General features: G+C 33.9%; 1 protein-coding gene across 1 annotated transcript in view; it reads right to left on the reverse strand.

Moving 5' to 3' along the window:
* Nucleotides 1-2,960: 2,960 nt before the first annotated feature.
* TFEC (transcription factor EC) overlaps nucleotides 2,961-19,361 on the reverse strand; it is a 63,485-nt gene continuing 47,084 nt past the window's right edge. Inside the window, exons 4-8 of the mRNA XM_021699374.1 lie at nucleotides 14,970-15,084; nucleotides 12,891-12,947; nucleotides 9,497-9,572; nucleotides 4,216-4,363; nucleotides 2,961-3,341 (exon numbers count right to left, since the gene is read on the reverse strand). Coding sequence (XP_021555049.1) covers nucleotides 2,961-3,341; nucleotides 4,216-4,363; nucleotides 9,497-9,572; nucleotides 12,891-12,947; nucleotides 14,970-15,084 — 777 coding nt within the window. The remainder of the gene's footprint in view (nucleotides 3,342-4,215; nucleotides 4,364-9,496; nucleotides 9,573-12,890; nucleotides 12,948-14,969; nucleotides 15,085-19,361) is intronic.

Genomic DNA, 19,361 nt, shown 5'->3' on the forward strand with positions numbered 1-19,361 from the left:
TCCTAGGCAACCTCAACACTCTTAGGGTTGGGAGAGTGACATACAGATAAATAGGGCTCCCTCCTCCATCACTGTATATGACATTAACTACCCACTGAGCTCCTGATAGATATACAGCTACAATGCTTTCCATTAAAGTAACAGAGCTGATAGAGGAATTCTTCACCTGGCGTCCAAAAAGACATTTAGGAGGTCCCTAAAACTTCTTGGTCCATGCAAATTTGGGGCTATATATACAATTCTGTATTTTTCTGAGGAGTCTCTAACTTTCCCTAGATTCTCAATACCTTAAAAAGTTAAGAACTACTGACTAAAATTAATTTTTTAATCTGTTTCAGTTGACCGTGACACAGCACCACTCTTTACTCTGTCTTTAAAAACCCATTACCCATTTTACAATCCCCTGATAGCTATTATAATCTGAAAGTAGCAGCAAATATTAGTAGTACCTTTCCCAGATCTCTTTTGTCCAGACTCTACCACCTGTGTCAAGCCCTTACATTAGCTAAGATTATGAGGAATGAGTTTCAGGGCTGAGTAGTAGTATTTTAACAGAATGTAAAAGAATGACAGAGTAATGACATCATCAGTGTAGGTCTTCTCAAAATATGAAGAAATGAAAATAATGGATAAAATGAAAACAGAAATCAGTCTCTGTCTAGAATGTGTTTTGCATGGATTCAAACATATATTCCTTCTCTATGATTTGTATTGTTATATTAAACTATCAACCCAGATAATAAAGTGGAATTTTATCATAAAGTTAAAAGTATATAATGTTCTCTCGAAAATTCTTGAAGTGTATCTTATTGCTCTTTTTCACATGGCGTATTTCAGAGGAATTTATCTGTCTTTAATGACTAGTCCTATAAATTTAGAATTAATTTTTCCATGTCAAACAATAAAAATTATTTTAATTCTCCAAACTCTGAGCTAATGCTGCAAGCTAAGCCTGAGATAATTACTAGACCATAAGAATTTAATATTTTCCCACTTTCATTAGCATTATGTCTCAAATTTTGTGATGACATATTTTCCTATGAGTAATACCTAAAGTACCCTTTCAAAAATTTATCCCAAAGTTAATATTCAAGGAAGATTACCTCTGAATTACTTTAGTAATGTACAGTAGCATTTTAATTTTTAGGCTTCTCCCTCCTAGTAAAAAAAATTCAATTTCTACCATATCATTTCATCGTACCATTCAAGGTCTTCCACAACCTGTTGCCAATATTATTTTCCAGGACTTCAAACATGGTATCTTCCAGGGTGGCCAGATCTTTCTAATGAATGTTCCATGAAGATACTTCCTCAACTTATTCTCACTTTTGTCATTTGGTTGATATTATTCCCTAATATGCCCCCCCTTTCACCAAATTTATGCTTTTAAAAGAAGTTACATTCTACCTTCCCATAAACTTTTGTGATTCTCCAACCTTCTTCATTCATTTCCATTTTCTCTGACCTTCTGTATTTACAGCTTATACTGTACCATGTAGAGTTTAATTCTATGTGTCTTCTATCTTTTGTTGTTGTTTCTCATGTAGACTTGTTACTCCCTGAGGAGTAAGACCATATCTTGCTCATCTGTTCTACATTTTCACAGGATTCACTGAAGTTTGAGTATCCCTCCATAAATACTCATTGATCAGATGATCACTCATGGAGGTCTAGCACAGAGCAACCTTCTTGGTAAGTCAGTTCCTAATCCCAAGCCTGAGCTTTCTTTCTTGAGAAAGAAAATTTTGAGTAGAGCATTATAGTTATATTTTTAATAAATGCTAACAAAGCTAGCAAAGGTCATAGGCTACTCTAAGTACTTATGGGAATGGAGCTTTATCCTCCACTCAGAGCTCAATATAATAAGAAAGAGTTTCTGTTTTACTAATGATTTTGTCAGTTGGCAAACAAAGTATCTATATTTTGTCAATTTGGAGCAAAACTGTATCACCTAATTAATTTACATCCATTTTTAGAGATAGCGATAAATTTTAGCTAGCTGAGAAATTGTCCTAGTAGGGTTTTTTTTAATTGTAAATTTATTTTTTTGAAATTGATTATCAAATATCTCTTTTGGATGAAGAAAAGAAGATTTGGAATATGATTTCTGATGCTGATTAGAAAAATCATGAAAGTGAAGGAAAGTAAAAAGGACATGTACTAGTACATTGTGTGCCTGTGTGTAAGTGTATGTTTGTGTGAAGGAGTAAAATTTTAGCTCATATTCTTGAGGAAAGTATTCAATGTTTTCCTTTTTTGAACACAGCATGTCTCCATAAATATGCAAAGATACTCTTAGAATTAATGTAATTGAACTGACAAAAGGGATTATGGTCTCGTTTTAGAAAGCAAAGGTTTTATAAATTTTTGGTATTTTATTGTGGAAAATTCTAATGTTTACTGTAAATTCACTTTTCAATTAGAAGTGACAGATACTGTATCTTTTAACTATTTCCTCTATCAAGTTTAAACTTTCAACAACATGTCCCCCAGACAGTGGAGAAAGTCCATGGACTATCAGATCTGTTGATCTTGATACTTGATGACTAATGTAAGACTTGAATAGAAGAGTTGGAAGCGAATTAGTGAAAAAAGGTTTGTATATTTCAGTAGGTTTACTCCTTGAAGTCAGTTGGTTCCAATTGTACATCACCACATCGCTACTTTTACAACATTAGTAGAGAGCTATTTCCTATGTTGTACCTCTTTCCAGGAAAACATAATTTAAGTAGATTTGGATGTCTTAGTCAAAGAGGAAAAAAATCCTTTTTAGTTCTCAGTAATTCTTCAACACCATGTTTCTTCTTCCTGTGAATTTTTCTGTCATTTCTAATCGGTTTTTTGTGAACAGTCTATTCCTTTTGGAAAAATTAAGCCAAAGCAATATATGAAACAGAACATACTTGCATAGCACCAGCATAGAATTACTTCCCAGTTGATGAATTGAGTCTGTTTGTTTTTTATAACTCATTACCATCATCGGAGCTAAAACTACTTCTCCTACTGCTTTCTTTGGAAACTGCAGGGGAAGTGGCAGATAGCAGAGGATCTGTTCCAAATGGAGATATTGTGTCATCCAGTAGCATGTCATTCAATCTTTGTTCCTCTTTCAAAGCGGCACTAAATGATAAATCTGTGAAATGTGACAAAGGATCAGAGAAGGCCATAGCTTGATCACAGAGCTCAGGGCTGGTCCCCTGAGACAAAGTCAGTTGTTGGCAATAGTCTACTGAATTCTGCCCAAGATGGGTCTGTTGTTTGGTGACATGAACACCCAAATCAACTGTGCCAAGTGAAGCCAGTGCTGGCAGACCATGAGCACGAGCCTGTATTTCTAGTTCCTGCAATTTTGAACAAGAATAATTAAATAATGATTTTGCAAGTGGACTTAACTCTAGAAAATAAACCAGAAATAGAAACAAAATATTAACAAGCATTCAAAATGAAGAGTAATACATATTATAATATTCTTTGCAAGTAATGGAACCTAGTATAATTCTAACGCCTGAAAAATAACCCTGAGAAAACTATACAGATTTAAAAAAATTCTCTTCTCATTGCTCTTTAAAGGAATACATAACATATAATGGTTCCATAGTGGCTCGGATTACAATATAGTCATTTGGAGATAGTGGAAAATATTTCACTTATTCTTCCTGATTAATTTCTCACTATAGGACCATTTCATGGAACAGAGTAGTGCTTTACCTGGCAATAAGCATGTTCACATAAAAAAAATCTTGAGAGTTATGAAAACCCATATTTTGATATTTTGTGTCACATGAACAGATGAGGAGTGACTTAATATATATTGGTATAATATGCCTTGCGGCAATGAAATCCATAGCAATGTTACTAAAGAAATAAAAGGGAGAGAGAAGAATTTAGTGTCCAATATTACATAGAGAAACAAATGTTTTATTTATTATTATTTTTTGGCTCAGATAACATTGTGTGTTTATCAAACTGGTTCTATTTTCCGCGTTTTGCAATTAGTTGTTGTCATTCTATTTTTAAAGCCGCCTTGATCCTGGACTTCTAATCAAAGTCTAACTGAAAACAACCCAATTTGTGAGCTTCTAAAAGGCAATAAAATTATCCTTTGAAAGGAAAATTATTGTTAATAAGAAAAAAATAAATGAGACAATGAATAAAACTGATGATGGGTAAGTCATATATAAGCAATGTGGTTCATGGCAACATTTTTATAAAAACCTGAATCCGGAGTAGAAGCCGCCTGTTAGCCTGCTCTAATTTCTTCTGTCTGTGTTCTAATTCTCGAGCTCTCTGTTGTTCTTTTTGTAGCCACTTGATGTACTCCACTGATGCTTTTAGAATGGTTCCTTTGTTCCAGCGCATATCACTATAGAACGGAGAGATAACCTTTTCACAATTGTGCATGTCAGCAGAATTCATAAGAACTTACAAAATCTTTTACATTAATATGAAATAATGATTTACATGACTATTATTCACTCTTAGATATTATTGCTTCTGAATAGAAATTTTAATAGAATAGTTAAGAAGCCCTTATATAGTAAAATTAATCCCAGAATGAAAATAAGTGTCAAAAGAAAGTAATAAAGTGACTTTTTGTGGGAGAGCTAAACGCAATATCATGATTCTACCATTACAGTTTTTATATTTTTAGTGAAAATTGCTTTTATTATTAACTCTGAGATTAAAATCTATGTGCGGTATTTCTGCATTAATGAACTAGGAAATGTACATTACTGAGGACTTAAGCCTAAATTTTTTAAGATCATTTCAAATGTACCAGTCTTTTAACCTACTTTCTAATAAGGTTGCTTTTATGCTTCTAAGAAAAAAAAAAATAAGGTGCCTTCTGAATGGTGATCCTGAGTGATTGTGAAACAAATCAGAGTTCGGCAACATCTACTTTAAGCAATAGAGCAAAACTTTCTAGAATCATTAGGCAAATTTTTCTGCACAAAAGACATCAATACTTGTTTTAAAAACTGGATGCCTATTTTTAAATAAGTTTAAGACAAGTAAATACAATTAAACATTACCAGATAATCTTTCTAGAGCATAGAAAAAATATTTCATTAAAACTTATTTTTAAGTCAGGAGAAGTGATAAATCTGGAATTATGAAACAGGCTACCGATTGTAACATCAATGAATTTAATCCTACATAAGAATTAATAATGCATGTGGAGAATGCGGCCAAACTAATTGCTAAAAGTTAATCAGAGTTGCAGAAAACCTTGATGAATTTTCAGTTTAGAGATTTATTTTAATACAGCATACAGTAAGCACGTAGGAAATTTTTTATAAAGATTTATTAATTTGAGAGAGAGAGAATGAGCAGGGTGGGGGAGGGGCAGAGGGCGAGGGTAAGAGAGAATTCTCAAACAGACTCCCTGCTAAGCACGGAGCACCCCCCCCCACCCCGGGGCTGGAGTCCAGGACCCTGAGATCATGACCTGAGTGGAAATCAAGAGTCTGACGCTTAACCAACTGAGCCACCCAGGAGCCCCAGCATGTAGGAAATCTTTTTTAAAAATTACACTTTATGTACTTTTGGTTTATATGATCTATGTGAGATACATTGAAATTAATATTTATTTATTAAGTGATCAGAAGTGGGAAAATATAGTTTATAAAAAATCTCACTTGCATATGCCTCACTGGAAGTTCAGGTTAGATGATACTTCCATTAGCTGTAACAAATAGAGGAAGATATATTTTCTACCGGCAGGTGAATATGCTTACTAGGGCCTGGCTAAGCCATTTTCTACTGAAAAGCACCAACCCATTACTAGAGTCTGTCTAAAGGGTGCAAATGTTTTGTCAGCTCCTCTAGGGCCATCATAGCGGTTGGTCTCATTCCACTCACTTCTCGGGTGATGAGAAGGCTATGGAAAAAGAGGCTACTTTTGTCATTAAACTAAGAAGGTACTTGTAACTCAAAAAGGTATTGAACTCCTGAATTAAAACTCTAAGCTGCCGCAGGAGCCTTTTGGCCCTCATTTTGTTTAATTTTTCTCATGGGAAAAAAAAAAAAAACACTTGAAGGACAGAAGAAATATTATGGAAAGGTTAACCTCTGGTCAGCTTTGAAGTTTAAGGTGCTGTTTATTAAAATAAACCTTCAAAATGGTGGTAGAGACCAGACAATGGGTCTTCTGACCATTTCTATCTGACATCATTGGCACTAAATTTTTTAAAGTTCGTTCTATTTTAAAGCCATTTTAATATATGAGGTTTCTCCTTAACCAATTTCTTGAGCCGAAATCAAGAGTCAGGTGCTCAACCGACTGAACCACCCAGGCGCCCCCCCATGGATCCAAGTTTTAAAGAGGCTATGTTCTGAATTCACCCATGGGACTCACATTAGTGGACCCTAAAGAAAAGTACTAAGTTAATAGGTGAGGTCACAGCAAGCCAAGGGATGAGATGTATTGAAACAGAATTGGTGTTGGATGTCTGGAATGCTGCGGCCGGCAGTGAAGCATCTCTTCTATCTGTGCTATGTGTGCAGAGCCACATACAGATATCTTCAACATCTAATGAATTAATGTGTTTTCAATTAGACCCAAAGTAAATATCATTCCCATACATAGAACATAATACAATTAAAACAAGTAATGATACCTCTTTCTGAGATCCATAAAGAAGAGAAAAACACTTAAGAATGTTTACAATAAACTTTTCCCAATGATAGTCTCTTTTGGATATGATTCTCTGATAAATTGATTTTCTATATTCTAGATCAGGGACAGACAAACTATGACCTACAGTCTATTTTTATCAATAAAGTTTCAGTGGACACAGCCATGTTCATTCATGTACATATTGCCTATGTCTGCTTTCATGCTACAGTAACACAGTTAGAAAATTGCCACAGACTATGTGGCCCACAAAGCTTGAAATATTTACTATCTGGTCCCTTACAGGAAAAGGTTGCCATTCTCTGTTCCAGACAGTGAGTTAGAAGTAGAAAGGAGCCTTTTTATAACTAAAGTTTCTATAAAATATAGAATAATAATCCCTCACATAAGCTTTATCGTTTGTACAGTATTCTCATATATACTATTTGGTTTTATGTTTATAAAAACCCAACCATACAGTTGGTGCCTTATAGGCATAGTGACATCTGAACATGGTCAGTTGGGCTTCAGAGTCCAGTCTTAAAGTTTCATCTGCCTTCTGCATATAACCGTGCCTTGACACCGTGGGTTAGCTCCACCACTTACAAGAGAACCTCTCTCTCTTTTTTTTTAAAGATTTTATTTATTTATTTGACAGAGAGAGAGAGAGAGCACAAGCCAGCCGAAAGGCAGGCAAAGGGAGAGGGAGAAGCAGGCTCCCTGTTTAGCAGGGAGCCCGGCACGGGGCTCGATCCCAGGACCCTGAGATCATGACTTGAACCGAAGGCAGACGCTTAACCGACTGAGACATCCAGGTGCCCCAAGAGAACCTCTCTTAACTGACCTTTATCCAATCACTTTCAAGGTTAATTAATGTTCTCCATTCCCTTTGTGACACTCACTGACTGTTGTCAGGACAAAATAGGTAATAGAGAGCAATGGGCTACCCTCTGATACATCCAAGTATTTCTGTTGTCAGTGTGGTGCCATGTACTTACTGAGAGGTTAAATTAATGCCCATTGTAATTACTGTGATGATAATATAATTAAATTATAGGTAATGAATTACCTATAATTAAATTAGCTAATGAAATATGAATGCCAAAAAAGAAAGTATTTATAAAAATAGTTAACTGTTTTTAGGAAGACTGTATTAAAAGCTTTGGAAAAACTCAATTAAAATGTCAGTAAAGGTGGGTTGCTAAAAAATATGCTGTCACAGGGGCACCTGGGTGGCTCAGATGGTTAAACGTCTGTCTTCGGCTCAGGTCATGATCCCAGGGTCCTGGGATCAAGCCCCACATAGCATCAGGCTCCCTGCCCAGCAGGAAGCCTGCTTCTCCCTCTCCCACTCCCCCTGCTTGTGTTCCCTCTCTCACTGTGTCTCTCTCTGTCAAATAAATAAATAAAATCTTTAAAAAATACATGCTGTCAAAAATAAGGGTATAAACATTTAAAAAGTCTATATTTAGGTTGTGTGAGTTTTTGTTTTAAAGAAATTAAAATAGACTATGTATTTTAGTGCAGTTTATGTAAGAAAGAAAAGTTGAAACACATATTCAAACAGAAAAGCTTTGGCTTTACATCAAATGTTTGGTGAATAAATGTGCGTGTATATATGTTAAGGGCTAAAGAAAAAAAGTTCCTATGGGGACAATGGGTATTCTCTTCTGCTAATGTTAAAGAGTTGCATGCTTAGGGGCGCCTGGGTGGCTCAGTCATTAAGCGACTGCCTTCGGCTCAGGTCATGATCCCAGGGTCCTGGGATCGAGCCCCGCATCAGGCTCCCTGCTCACCGGAAAGCCTGTTTCTCCCTCTCCCACTCCCCCTGCTTGTGTTCCTGCTCTTGCTATCTCTCCCTCTCTGTCAAATAAATAAATAAAATCTTTTAAAAAAAAAGAGTTGCATGCTTAGAGACTTTAAAGGATTTGAAGAGTTATCAAATGACAACTACACTATGACTGAGTTCTTCAGAGTCTCCATCCAGAGCTCTTTCTGCCATTCCATCTAATATGCCCATGAGGATAAATACTACCTTCCCTTCTACTACAAATTATTAAATTGTCCAAGTGAATTGGCACATTTGGATTCAGGGAGAATATTTCTAAATTTCACTAATATCACTTTATCAAACATCGCTGTTTCTGATAATAGATGATCACTAGTATTTGGAGAGGCCGGTTCTCAGTTTGAATAAAACATTTTTCAAGTCATTATTAATGCAACAAATCTTATTTTTATGTTTTGGGGAAACATTCAACATTCTAACTTGATGCTTTGATTAATCGATTCTTTCCTGAAATTTACAACTTCAAACATCTTGTTTAACTGACTTTGAGTATGTACGATACCAAAACATGGCTGAAAATTTAATTACAATAACTGATTATTGCATTAACATTAATAAATTAATGTTAATGCACTAAAATCAGCATGCTTTTATAATTCCATTTTGTACTTGCATGTCTCCAGAATTTTGGGACCTCTGAAAACCCAACAATTCAATGTTAATGTACACATAAATCTCACATGGGAAGAATTGCTATAACCATAAATTAAGTATACCAGTAAGTGTCATAGACAACATTTGATACTACCACTAAATTTGCCAATATTGGTGCCATATAGAAAGACCTGCTATGAACTGAGAAGAAATAATTTCCTTATTTCCTATATCTCAGAAGAGCAAATGTTAGTAACAACCTTGATGCTTAATAACTATCAGTCTTGAATAGGACAATAAGAGCAGCAGTTAGCTTTACCTTTACCATAAGCTACTTAGTTTCTTAGCAATTGGTTCTTCTCTCCCCCTTCCCCTCCCACCCATGTTGGAGGGTATTCAAACCATAATATTATTATAGAAATGATTGTTGAACTCACGGATCATTAGATTTTGGAATAAGAGTGCCAAGCTCCTTGATTCGGTAATTAATATTATACCTTCTTCTTCTTTCAACTATTAAAAGAGAAATATTATTGATTATTCTCATTAAAGCACAATTCATTTTTGGTCAGCTGTAAACTTTCTTAATAATCTTTAAAAAAACAGTGAGTGAAAAAATTTCCATATAATCAAAAGAGTACTCAAAAATAAAATAAAAATTCAAATATATTTCAATCTAAAAGTAAAAATGACTGTATTAGAATTGTGATTCTATTATTGGCAATGCTTTAAAAACATTTTCTCTCAAAACAACTTTTTTTTTCACTTTTTGAAATGCTATAATATTTACTCATACTGAAATACATATATATTTATATATATTTATCCTAATGGATTATCATTTCACACATATGCATTTTGCCCATCAGGATCATAATCTTTTGAGGTCTCCACCGTGCTTCACTCTTCTCATAAAATCCCCAAAGGCCTAAGACAACGTTTGGCAGATGGTGGGTGTGTGTGCCCAACTAGACTGTGACCTCCTTGAGGGCAGGGGCCATTTATTCCTCAGTTTTCTATCCTCAGAGGGCTTGGCATATAGGAGGTATTAAATAAATTTGATTAGACTGTAAATATTTTTTTCTAATTTAAAAATTTTCGGGGCACCTCGGTGGCTCAGCCCTTTGGCGTCTGCCTTCGGCTCAGGTCACGGTCCAAGGGTCCTGGGATCGAGCCCCGCATCGGGCTGCTTGCTCAGCAGGGAGGCCTGCTTCTCCCTCTCCCACTCCCCCTGCTTGTGTTCCCTCTCTCGCTGTCTCTCTCTCTCTGTCAAAAAATAAATAAAAATCTATAAAAAAATAAAAAATAAAAATTTTCAATAATATATCGAGTAGTGGCTTTCAACCTTTGGCATACATGAGTTGGGGCCCAAGGATCTGCATTTCTGACAAATTCCCAGGTCATGTTGATGCTGTTTATTTAGAGCCTACATTTTGAGAACTACCGGTATAAATTCTTATTCAGAACTGTTTTCTCTGTTTTCATTTCCATAAATTCATTGCTTTTGAAAATTTTATGCATCTAATAAATGTTCAATAAATGTCAGATATACAAATAAGTAGAATTTCCTATATTGACACCTATGAGAAAACAGTCTTACGGAGTAGTGTAGTCTTACAGTCGACTCTGTATTCCTAGAATCAAGAACCACAACATATGCTTCTATACAGTATTTTTTTTTCAATAGGTAACATTTTTAAAGCTTTCCAGGGAAACAAAGGAAGAAAAAGGTCATGAAGAAGAAGAAAATCATATATCAAAAATATTTGAAAATACTTAACACAAGCTAAAAATTAAGATCTGCTACCAGAAACAAGGAAAGTCATGAAAGAATAACAATTGACTCTACAAAGCAATTTACCATGAATGGATTTGACCTTCAGTAATAATATATTGGGATTATTCTAAAATTAGAATATAATTGATTCTTGAGGGAGTTTATTTTCCCTCTTTGCCAATCCTGTTTTCCCTATGCATGTAATTCAAAAAACAATGACACCACATTAAAAAACTGAAAAGAAAATAAACAAAGGTAAAGCTGATAGAAATACATCCATATTTCACAGTAAGAATTATTAATAATTCTATGTTCACACGTACTCGCTCCTATATTATAAAACAGACTTTTAAATATAAGATGAAGAATAGCTATGAAGGATGTTCACAGTTTTACCTCGAAATAGGGAACTGGTTTAGTCCTATAATATTTCTTTAAAATCTATTATTTAAGTATACCTTATGTAAAATGTCAGAAGTTCCTACTCTACTCTTCTTAGATTGTGCTTGATAAATTTTTAACAGCTAATTATAATGAGAACTTTGGTTCCTCAATGTTTTCATATCCAGTACTAGTTATTTGTAAAGGAGTCAAGTTTTAAGAAATTACCAAGTTATTATATGTCATGTGTGTTTCACTCTTCACAGTCTTGATATATTCATTCATTCCTGTCCCGAGATCAGGGTGAGAGAGGTCTCTATCCTGGACCTATACTTAAAAGAAGCCACTTTTGCCTTCTCTCACCAAACCCTTCCTTCCCCACTGAGCAAGTCAGTCACAGAGTCAAACTACACTCTGAGTAACTCGCATCAGGAATATCCTCCCAAATGCCCTGAGCCCACTTCCAGAGCCTGCACAGGCCACTCCCTGTGTCCCTCATCCTGAGTGAGGACCTTGACACCAGTAGGCCCACCCCTAGGCTAAATGACCTGTTATTTAAACTGGAGATGTAGAGAAGAGAAGAGCAAGGAGAGTCATAATGAGTTAACAGGTTTAAAATGAAGAGAGAAGCCCATGGTTCCTTGCTGTATTAATCCTTTTTATCAACAACGAGCTCCCCCTACTCATGTTCTACTTGTCTCACAATCTGGACCAAAGCCAATCTGCTCTACAGCTAAGGGCTCTCAGAGTGAGATCATTTCCGTCTCCACGATGACCCTGCAGACAGTTAGAACCACTTGTCAGTTCTTCCCTCGCAATCTTACAGTCAACAAACTCTGATCAGTCTGTGATGCAGGCAGGTACAATATGAACAGACAGACGTGGGGTCCACAGGTCCGTGTAGAATCAATTTCAGCTAACCACATGTAAGAAAATTCCTGGTTTGTTTTAGAGCTTTAAAGTTTTATGTTTATTCTATTTTATTCTTTTCTCATTTTTTGATTGGCCTTCCAAAACAGAAAGGCTTCACACTCACTTAGTCAAGCTCACTTGAGGCAGTTAAGCACTTGAGACATGACCAAACACTATCAAGCTCAACATTGCTGCTAACCTACTTCCCTCGCTTGTATTTCTCCATCTCATGTACCCGTTATCAGAGTCAAACTGACCCCCTAGGAAGGCAACCAGGACATTTTTTTGCAGAGGTAGAATTCAGCAATCTCTTTCAGATAACTTATCATTAGGAAGGGAGGAGCAGACTGACACAGAAAGATGAGACCATGGAGTAGTTTCTTGCTTTATAAGTGGTGTACATTTTCTAAAGCCACTTTTATCTCTTTAAACCTTTGAGTCAATGAGTCACAACAGAGTTCAAATATAACTAAATGCACTCATCTCTGTCACACTCAGCCTGCCTGAGAGAGACAGAGTGATCAAGGAGACAATTTGAGATGTTTCACTTCCTAAAAATATGTAGCTCTCCTGAGAGTTCACATCATTTAAATTTCCCAAAATAGCTCAACTAGTGAACATATACTATTCATTTTGGCTATTTTGGTTATGTGACCCCATTATACTTATGAAGTGACAATAAAAGACCACATATTTTAACCTCCATGCATTTCCTCCTGCATTAATTTTTTTTTTTTTAGAAAAAAGGAAAATATACTCACTGAGGTTGTGGTTGTCCTTTTTTTGTCTCTCTTTTGCCAAAGCTCGTGTATCTGTTTCTGATCAAAAGGAAGATAATTTAAATAGTACTTAGTTCTACTTTACAACCTCTCTAGTCAACGTAATTCAGAAAGATTAGGTGAAAATACAATATTATTTGCTCCAAATGGCATAATAATATTTTTATGCAAATATTTAGAAATTTAGAGCAGAGCACACTTTAAGTAAGAGGCAATGGCAAACCTTTTAGGCTTTGAATAGTAAAACCTGGATTTATATTCTAGCTTTCCATTTAATAGCCATGTGATCTATTACCGAAGTTCTCTGTGTCTCAGCTCCTCATCTGTAAAATTGGCATAATATAATACCTATCTGATAATCATTGTGATGATGAAAAGAGGTACAGTGCATAGCAAATATTAAACTGCTCAATCATTATTATTATTTTAAAATTTTAAGATTATTCAAAATTATTTCAGCCTAATTTTTACAACTAAAATTTTTCATAAATAACTATGATTTCTATGTCCCTGGAGTTGGAACTAGCTACAATTCTCAAGTATTCCTATCAAACACTTCCAGGAAATGACACTTTACTCTATGTACTACATGGTTTGCAAGCATTTGTGATGGTCAGTCTCCAAAATGGCCTACCATGATTCTCATGATATTCACACCCTTGGTAGTTCCTTTGCACATTAAATAGGGCTGACCTGGGACACCAACAGAATACTATGAAAATGACTAGTGTGGCTTCCAAGACTAGGTCATAAAAGACATGTACAGCTACCATTTTAGTGTCTCTTGGATCACCAGTTGTCATGTCATAAGGACATTTGATCAGCCCCATGGAGAGGTTCATGCGGTAAAGAACCAAAACCTCTTGCCAACAAACAGCACTAACTTGCAAGACCTGCAACTGAACTGTTTTGGGAGTGCATCCTCTAGGCTGCCTTGTGTCAAATGTGTACCCCTGGACAACATCTTGACTGCAACCTTAATGAAAGACTGAGGGAACCAATTTTCTAAGCCATCTCTGGATATCTGACCCATAGAGATGATATATGAGAATAAATGTTTATTATTTCAAGTTGTTAAGTTTGGGGATAATTTGTTATATAGCAATAAATAATTAATGCAGTGTTCTTTGCATTATTCTAGTTTTTAAAATAGGTAACATAGGAATACATTTATTTAAATTTGTTTATTTAAAACTATATTAATTCATTTTAGTCTAAATAATTTGTATGCATAGATATTTTTGAGTTATTGGCTAGACTCCAAGAATGGACATATTGCACTTACAAAAATGTTAATGTCAACTATGTAATAATTATTAAAGATCGATGTTTGGGCCCCAAACTAAAAACTTGTTACAGAAATTTCAACTGAATTTTATTTTATTCTTATGGAGGAACTAACATGGGACTCTGTAAATCAGGAAATCCTTATTTTGATGCATATCTTCTTCAACTCAGCTGTACAATTGTGAAAGTAACTACTCTGACCCTTGATTTCTTCATCTATATAATGGAGGAATTTGACAGTGCCCTTACAATTCTTTTGAGTTGTAAGAACTTTGAAATGAACTACTGAAAATTGAGGGTTCTTTTTTTTTAAACCTACTTGAGAAAGTTAAATGTGAGTTTATCATGAAATTCATAAAACAAGCTAAAAGGGGGACAGTCTGTTTTATATCAAATTCCACATACAGAAAAGACTATTTTTCCCTGATCAATTAATCTATTATTCTGTAACCAATTTAATAAATTGCATCAGTTCAATATCAAAATGAACCAATGTTAAGTGAAAAACTTAGTCAAGTTGTCATATATATGTGTAGAGCATAAGTGTATATTTGCCCAGTTCCTAAAATAATCAATTCAGTTGAATTGTAAGTTATATTAATTTGCTGCTTGGTTGTCATAGAAAAAAAAGGGAGGATTTACTATCTACATTTCTCCCATTTTAACCGATTATCTTGATAACATTTTTAAAATTCTATTTAGCTTGGTAATATATGTCACTCATAACTTAAGTAGTTGACTTAAAAAGGGATAAAACTATAAAAGCAACATTACCTGTAATTTCTCTTTTCATTGGCAGATTACTTGGACAGGAAGGACTTGTGAGGCCCATATTAACTGGTGAAATTCCCTGCTCACCACTATACACATCCAAAATACTTCCAGATAACTTTAGAAATAAAAAGAAGAAAAGATGAATCAAACATTCTGTAGACATTGATATATTTAGATGCATATTTTAAACTTGCCATTTTATTAATAATAATTTGTTATATACAGCATTTTAATTTTAAACAAGAGTGAGTATGCATTGACTTTTCAAAATCATTATGGGATCTTGTGGATAGGTTGAAAAAAAGCTATTTATATTTGAGCAAAAAGAGAAATTAATTCACTCATGAAAGAAAATTCTGATTAATATTTACGAAGTTATGGAAGTTTGATCTGCACATTACCTAGTTATAAATGAGTAAGATTTAAAAAATCACTTGGACAAAATCAATATACATATTAGCAAAGCTGGAAAGTTCATTGCATATCATAAATTAAGTATAATGGTTGAACATTTTGGAAGCCTTCTTAATACTATCAGTGCTACCAGCAACTCACAGTCAAGAGGTGTTTTACACTGTTAATTAAGTGAGAGACTTTCTTTCCTTCCTGGAAGGCATACTTTTTCTCATCACACACTTAATGTGCTAGATTATTATAAATATCCCAACCAAAAGTAGTCTAAAACTACTTTTGCCTCTAGTGGATATAGGGTACATCTAATTATAGAAACACTGCAATTCCTAATGTGCTTCTTGAGAATAATTTTTCAGAAAACTAAGAGGCTTTATAACACAATTCAAAATTGTACAAATTTATTATTTAAAATATGCTTATTGATTTGACTTCCTAAGAAAATTTAATTTAAATAATATTCATAATTCAAGTTAATATTCATTATTCCAGAGCAAGCCACATTTAAAATGTAGGATTTGAACATTTAAAATATTTCCATTCTAAGTATCTTTAATCCATTTCTGGGCAGTAAAATAAGAACTGAATAAGTAGTAATTTTTTCTTTTCTTAAGGACTAGAAACAATACAAATAATCAAAGTTATAACCAGATTATTACAGAGATTCTTAACTCCTTATTTCCATTTTTTATAAAACTCCAATTCAAACTGGGGGAAATTTTTGATACTTACAAAATCGCACTGAAAATAAATGTGAAGAAAAAACATTATAAGACCAAAATTAATTCTGACATAATAATCCATTAAACTACATGTAATAAATATTGTGTATTTCAGAGGAAAAAGAACTTGAAAAATACAGTGGAAATCAGGCTAATAAATGTGAATATGCATATTAATAAGGACATCATAGACTGAATATGTTATTCTGATATATTTTTATATATTGGTTCTTTTCATTATTTACTCTATTAAGACTCCCCATCTTTATTTTATACAAAGTCATTGTTTTAAAATGTATTTTTACTTCATAAATCTTGGAAGGGAACCCTTAAGTTGAGTATTTATTCCTTTTCAATTTCCTCATCTGAAAATAAGGACAAAGTTGATAAAATTGGATATCAGAACAATACAATTAGGAAGAAATCCTAAAAGCAAGTATTTCCCTAAAGTGTGAGTCATTTAGTCATACTGTAAAAGTAAAAAGTTTCCAAGACCTTTTTTGAAAATCTTATTGGTTATAAGCTGAGGCATCACCAGCCTGAATTGTACATTTCCTCTGTGTCTTTGAGAAACATAATGGATGTGTTGAACAAAAAGATAGGGAGTGAGGGGGAAGAGGGAAGGACTTAGAGAAAGGGCACTTTTCTCTGAAGAGCTTGAATTCAGATGGATTTCAATGCAGCAGTGGCAAATTGCAAAAATGTTTAAGAAGAAAAGGAGCTATATTACATATATACTGTAACAATAAAGTGATAGGTTCCTAACTATAACATTACTCTTGGTCCATATTACTTGGTCAGACCATACCTAATATAGAAATGGTGCTGGAATTCTGATAATGAATCTAATCCTGCTTAACTATAGGTATATTACATTTTCTTCTGACCTTGATTATTGTTTAATTTATGCCCTAAAGCATAATGATTAATATCCTATTTAATTTTATGCTGTAGGTACTACTTTATTTCATGTAAATGTCTAATCACTTTTTGAATATCATTAGAAAATTGGTTTCAGTTTCAAAGTATGTACTACACTTCCTGTTATCTATAGTGCCTTTCCTCCATTAAAATATGTGAGTATAATGTTAGTGAAAATTTGAAGATTACATACACCCTTGAAAAGGCTTACAAAGCAAAATTATATCTACTTTTCTTAAAGGTATAAGCTACTTAGGTAATGTGTTTATTTTGTAGATTAGTAGGAAACTGGATAGATATTTTATGAAGAACTATTTATTATTCTGGTTTTAAAAACATCACTTTTTCAGTAAAGCAAAACCTTTGACGTGACAATAGGGGAACATATGAATATTAACAACGAAATCACAAATTTTAAAGACATATAATAAAGAATTTATCATAAAATCTTTTCAAAAGGTAGAACATACTCCTCAAGACAGTACTTCTTTCTGGTAAAAAGCATGAACTCCTGATCTCAGAATTTGCTTTGAGGTAAGGAGTGATTGCCAGTGGTTCTTGTTGTCTAGGGTTCTCCACCCTAAATTTTAGTCACAGCTCCACTACTGAGATTATAGAGACTGAAGTAGACTAGGCTCTGACCTTCCCACTGCCTTTCACAGTAGCTGATATTCCCTGAAGAAAACAAGCAAACCAGTCAAAATATCAAAACATTTGAGGAAAATGACTTATTTCAAAAGTAAAACAACATGCAAAGTGAAAAATAACATCAGAAGCAAAAATTTTTTTTTAAAAAAGGAAGATCACATGAAACCAATTTTCTTAAATTAGCTTGATGTTCATCCTAAAAAAAAAGATGTTTGTAATAATTTATGATATAAAATGAGAACAAATAAACATATAAATGGCCAAAGTGAATAAGCAGAAACAAGAGATTTGAAAATATAGTACTTGAAAATATAAAATGGAAAAGTAGCATCATGAACACAGTGAGAAAGGAATAATGGAATTAGTAAACTATAAAACCAAATTGAAGTAATCCTTCAGGAGGATGAAGAAAAGGACCCAGAAATAGAACATATGAAAGGAAATCTAATCAGTATGGAGGATAGAGTTATTAGAACTACAATACAGATATTAGGAGTTGCAGAGAGAAAGAGAAATAAAACTAGAAGAAAGAAAATATTTTAAGAAATAATGGAGATACATTTCTGAGAATTAACTAAATTCTATTATTTTATTTCATCTTATTTCATTATGATTTTATTTTTATTTAAAAAAATCAAAAGGCCTGTAGAATGTGAAAGAAGATAGATAAGAAGAACCTACACCCAGACATATTATAGTGAAATTTTAGAATATACAATGACAAAAAGGAAAATCTAAAAGCCTAAAGAAAAAAAGGTAAGATTATGTCCAAAGGAACAAGAATCTGATTAACATAAGAGTTTTCAATAGCAAAATTGAATGAAAGAGGAAAGTGAATCAGTGTTTTTTAAATGTTGAAAGAAAATAACTTAAAACACAAGTTTTATATCCAGCCCAAGTGTCATTCACAAATGAGGCCACAATAAAAATATTCCTAAAGTCATTAAATACTTAAGGATGTTTACCTGGAAAAACTAATACTGAAAACAGTTTTGGATGAAGTACCTAAATAGAAGCAGATACTTAAAGGATACGCTTCAAAAATATGAAATAGGGGCGCCTGGGTGGCTCAGTTGGTTAAGCGACTGCCTTCGGCTCAGGTCATGATCCTGGAGTCCCGGGATCGAATCCCACATCCGGCTCCCTGCTCAGCGGGGAGTCTGCTTCTCTCTCTGACCCTCCCCCCTTCTCATGCTCTCTATCTCAGTCTCTCTCTCAAATAAATAAATAAATAAAAATATATATGAAATAAAAATGATCAAATATCTTAATAAGTGGTTGTAGTCTAACAAAGATGAGGGGAACCAAGGTAAAAAGTAAAGTGAAATATATAATGATATAACTCAGTATTAAAGTCTAAATAATATTAGTATGATTGAGGTGGAGTGAAGGAAACCAAAGGGTATAAAAGTGGTTAAAAAGTACTAAGGAGAAAAATGGGCACACTTAAATAATAAGTAAGATGAGAGAAACAGGTGAAAACATATCAATGTAAACAGGTCAAACCTCTCAGCAAAAAAGGCTGACTGTTTGGATTAGACAGCATAAGAGACACACCTGCATAGTAAAAGGACACCAAAGATTGAAAATTAAAGGATGGAAAAAGATATAGCCAGCAAATGATAACCATAGAAAACTGACATAGCTATATAAATATCAGAGAAAATAGATTTTAAAATTAGAAAATGTA

Source organism: Neomonachus schauinslandi, chromosome 12 (genome assembly GCF_002201575.2).
Source record: "Neomonachus schauinslandi chromosome 12, ASM220157v2, whole genome shotgun sequence".
Taxonomy (NCBI): Eukaryota; Metazoa; Chordata; class Mammalia; order Carnivora; family Phocidae; genus Neomonachus; species Neomonachus schauinslandi.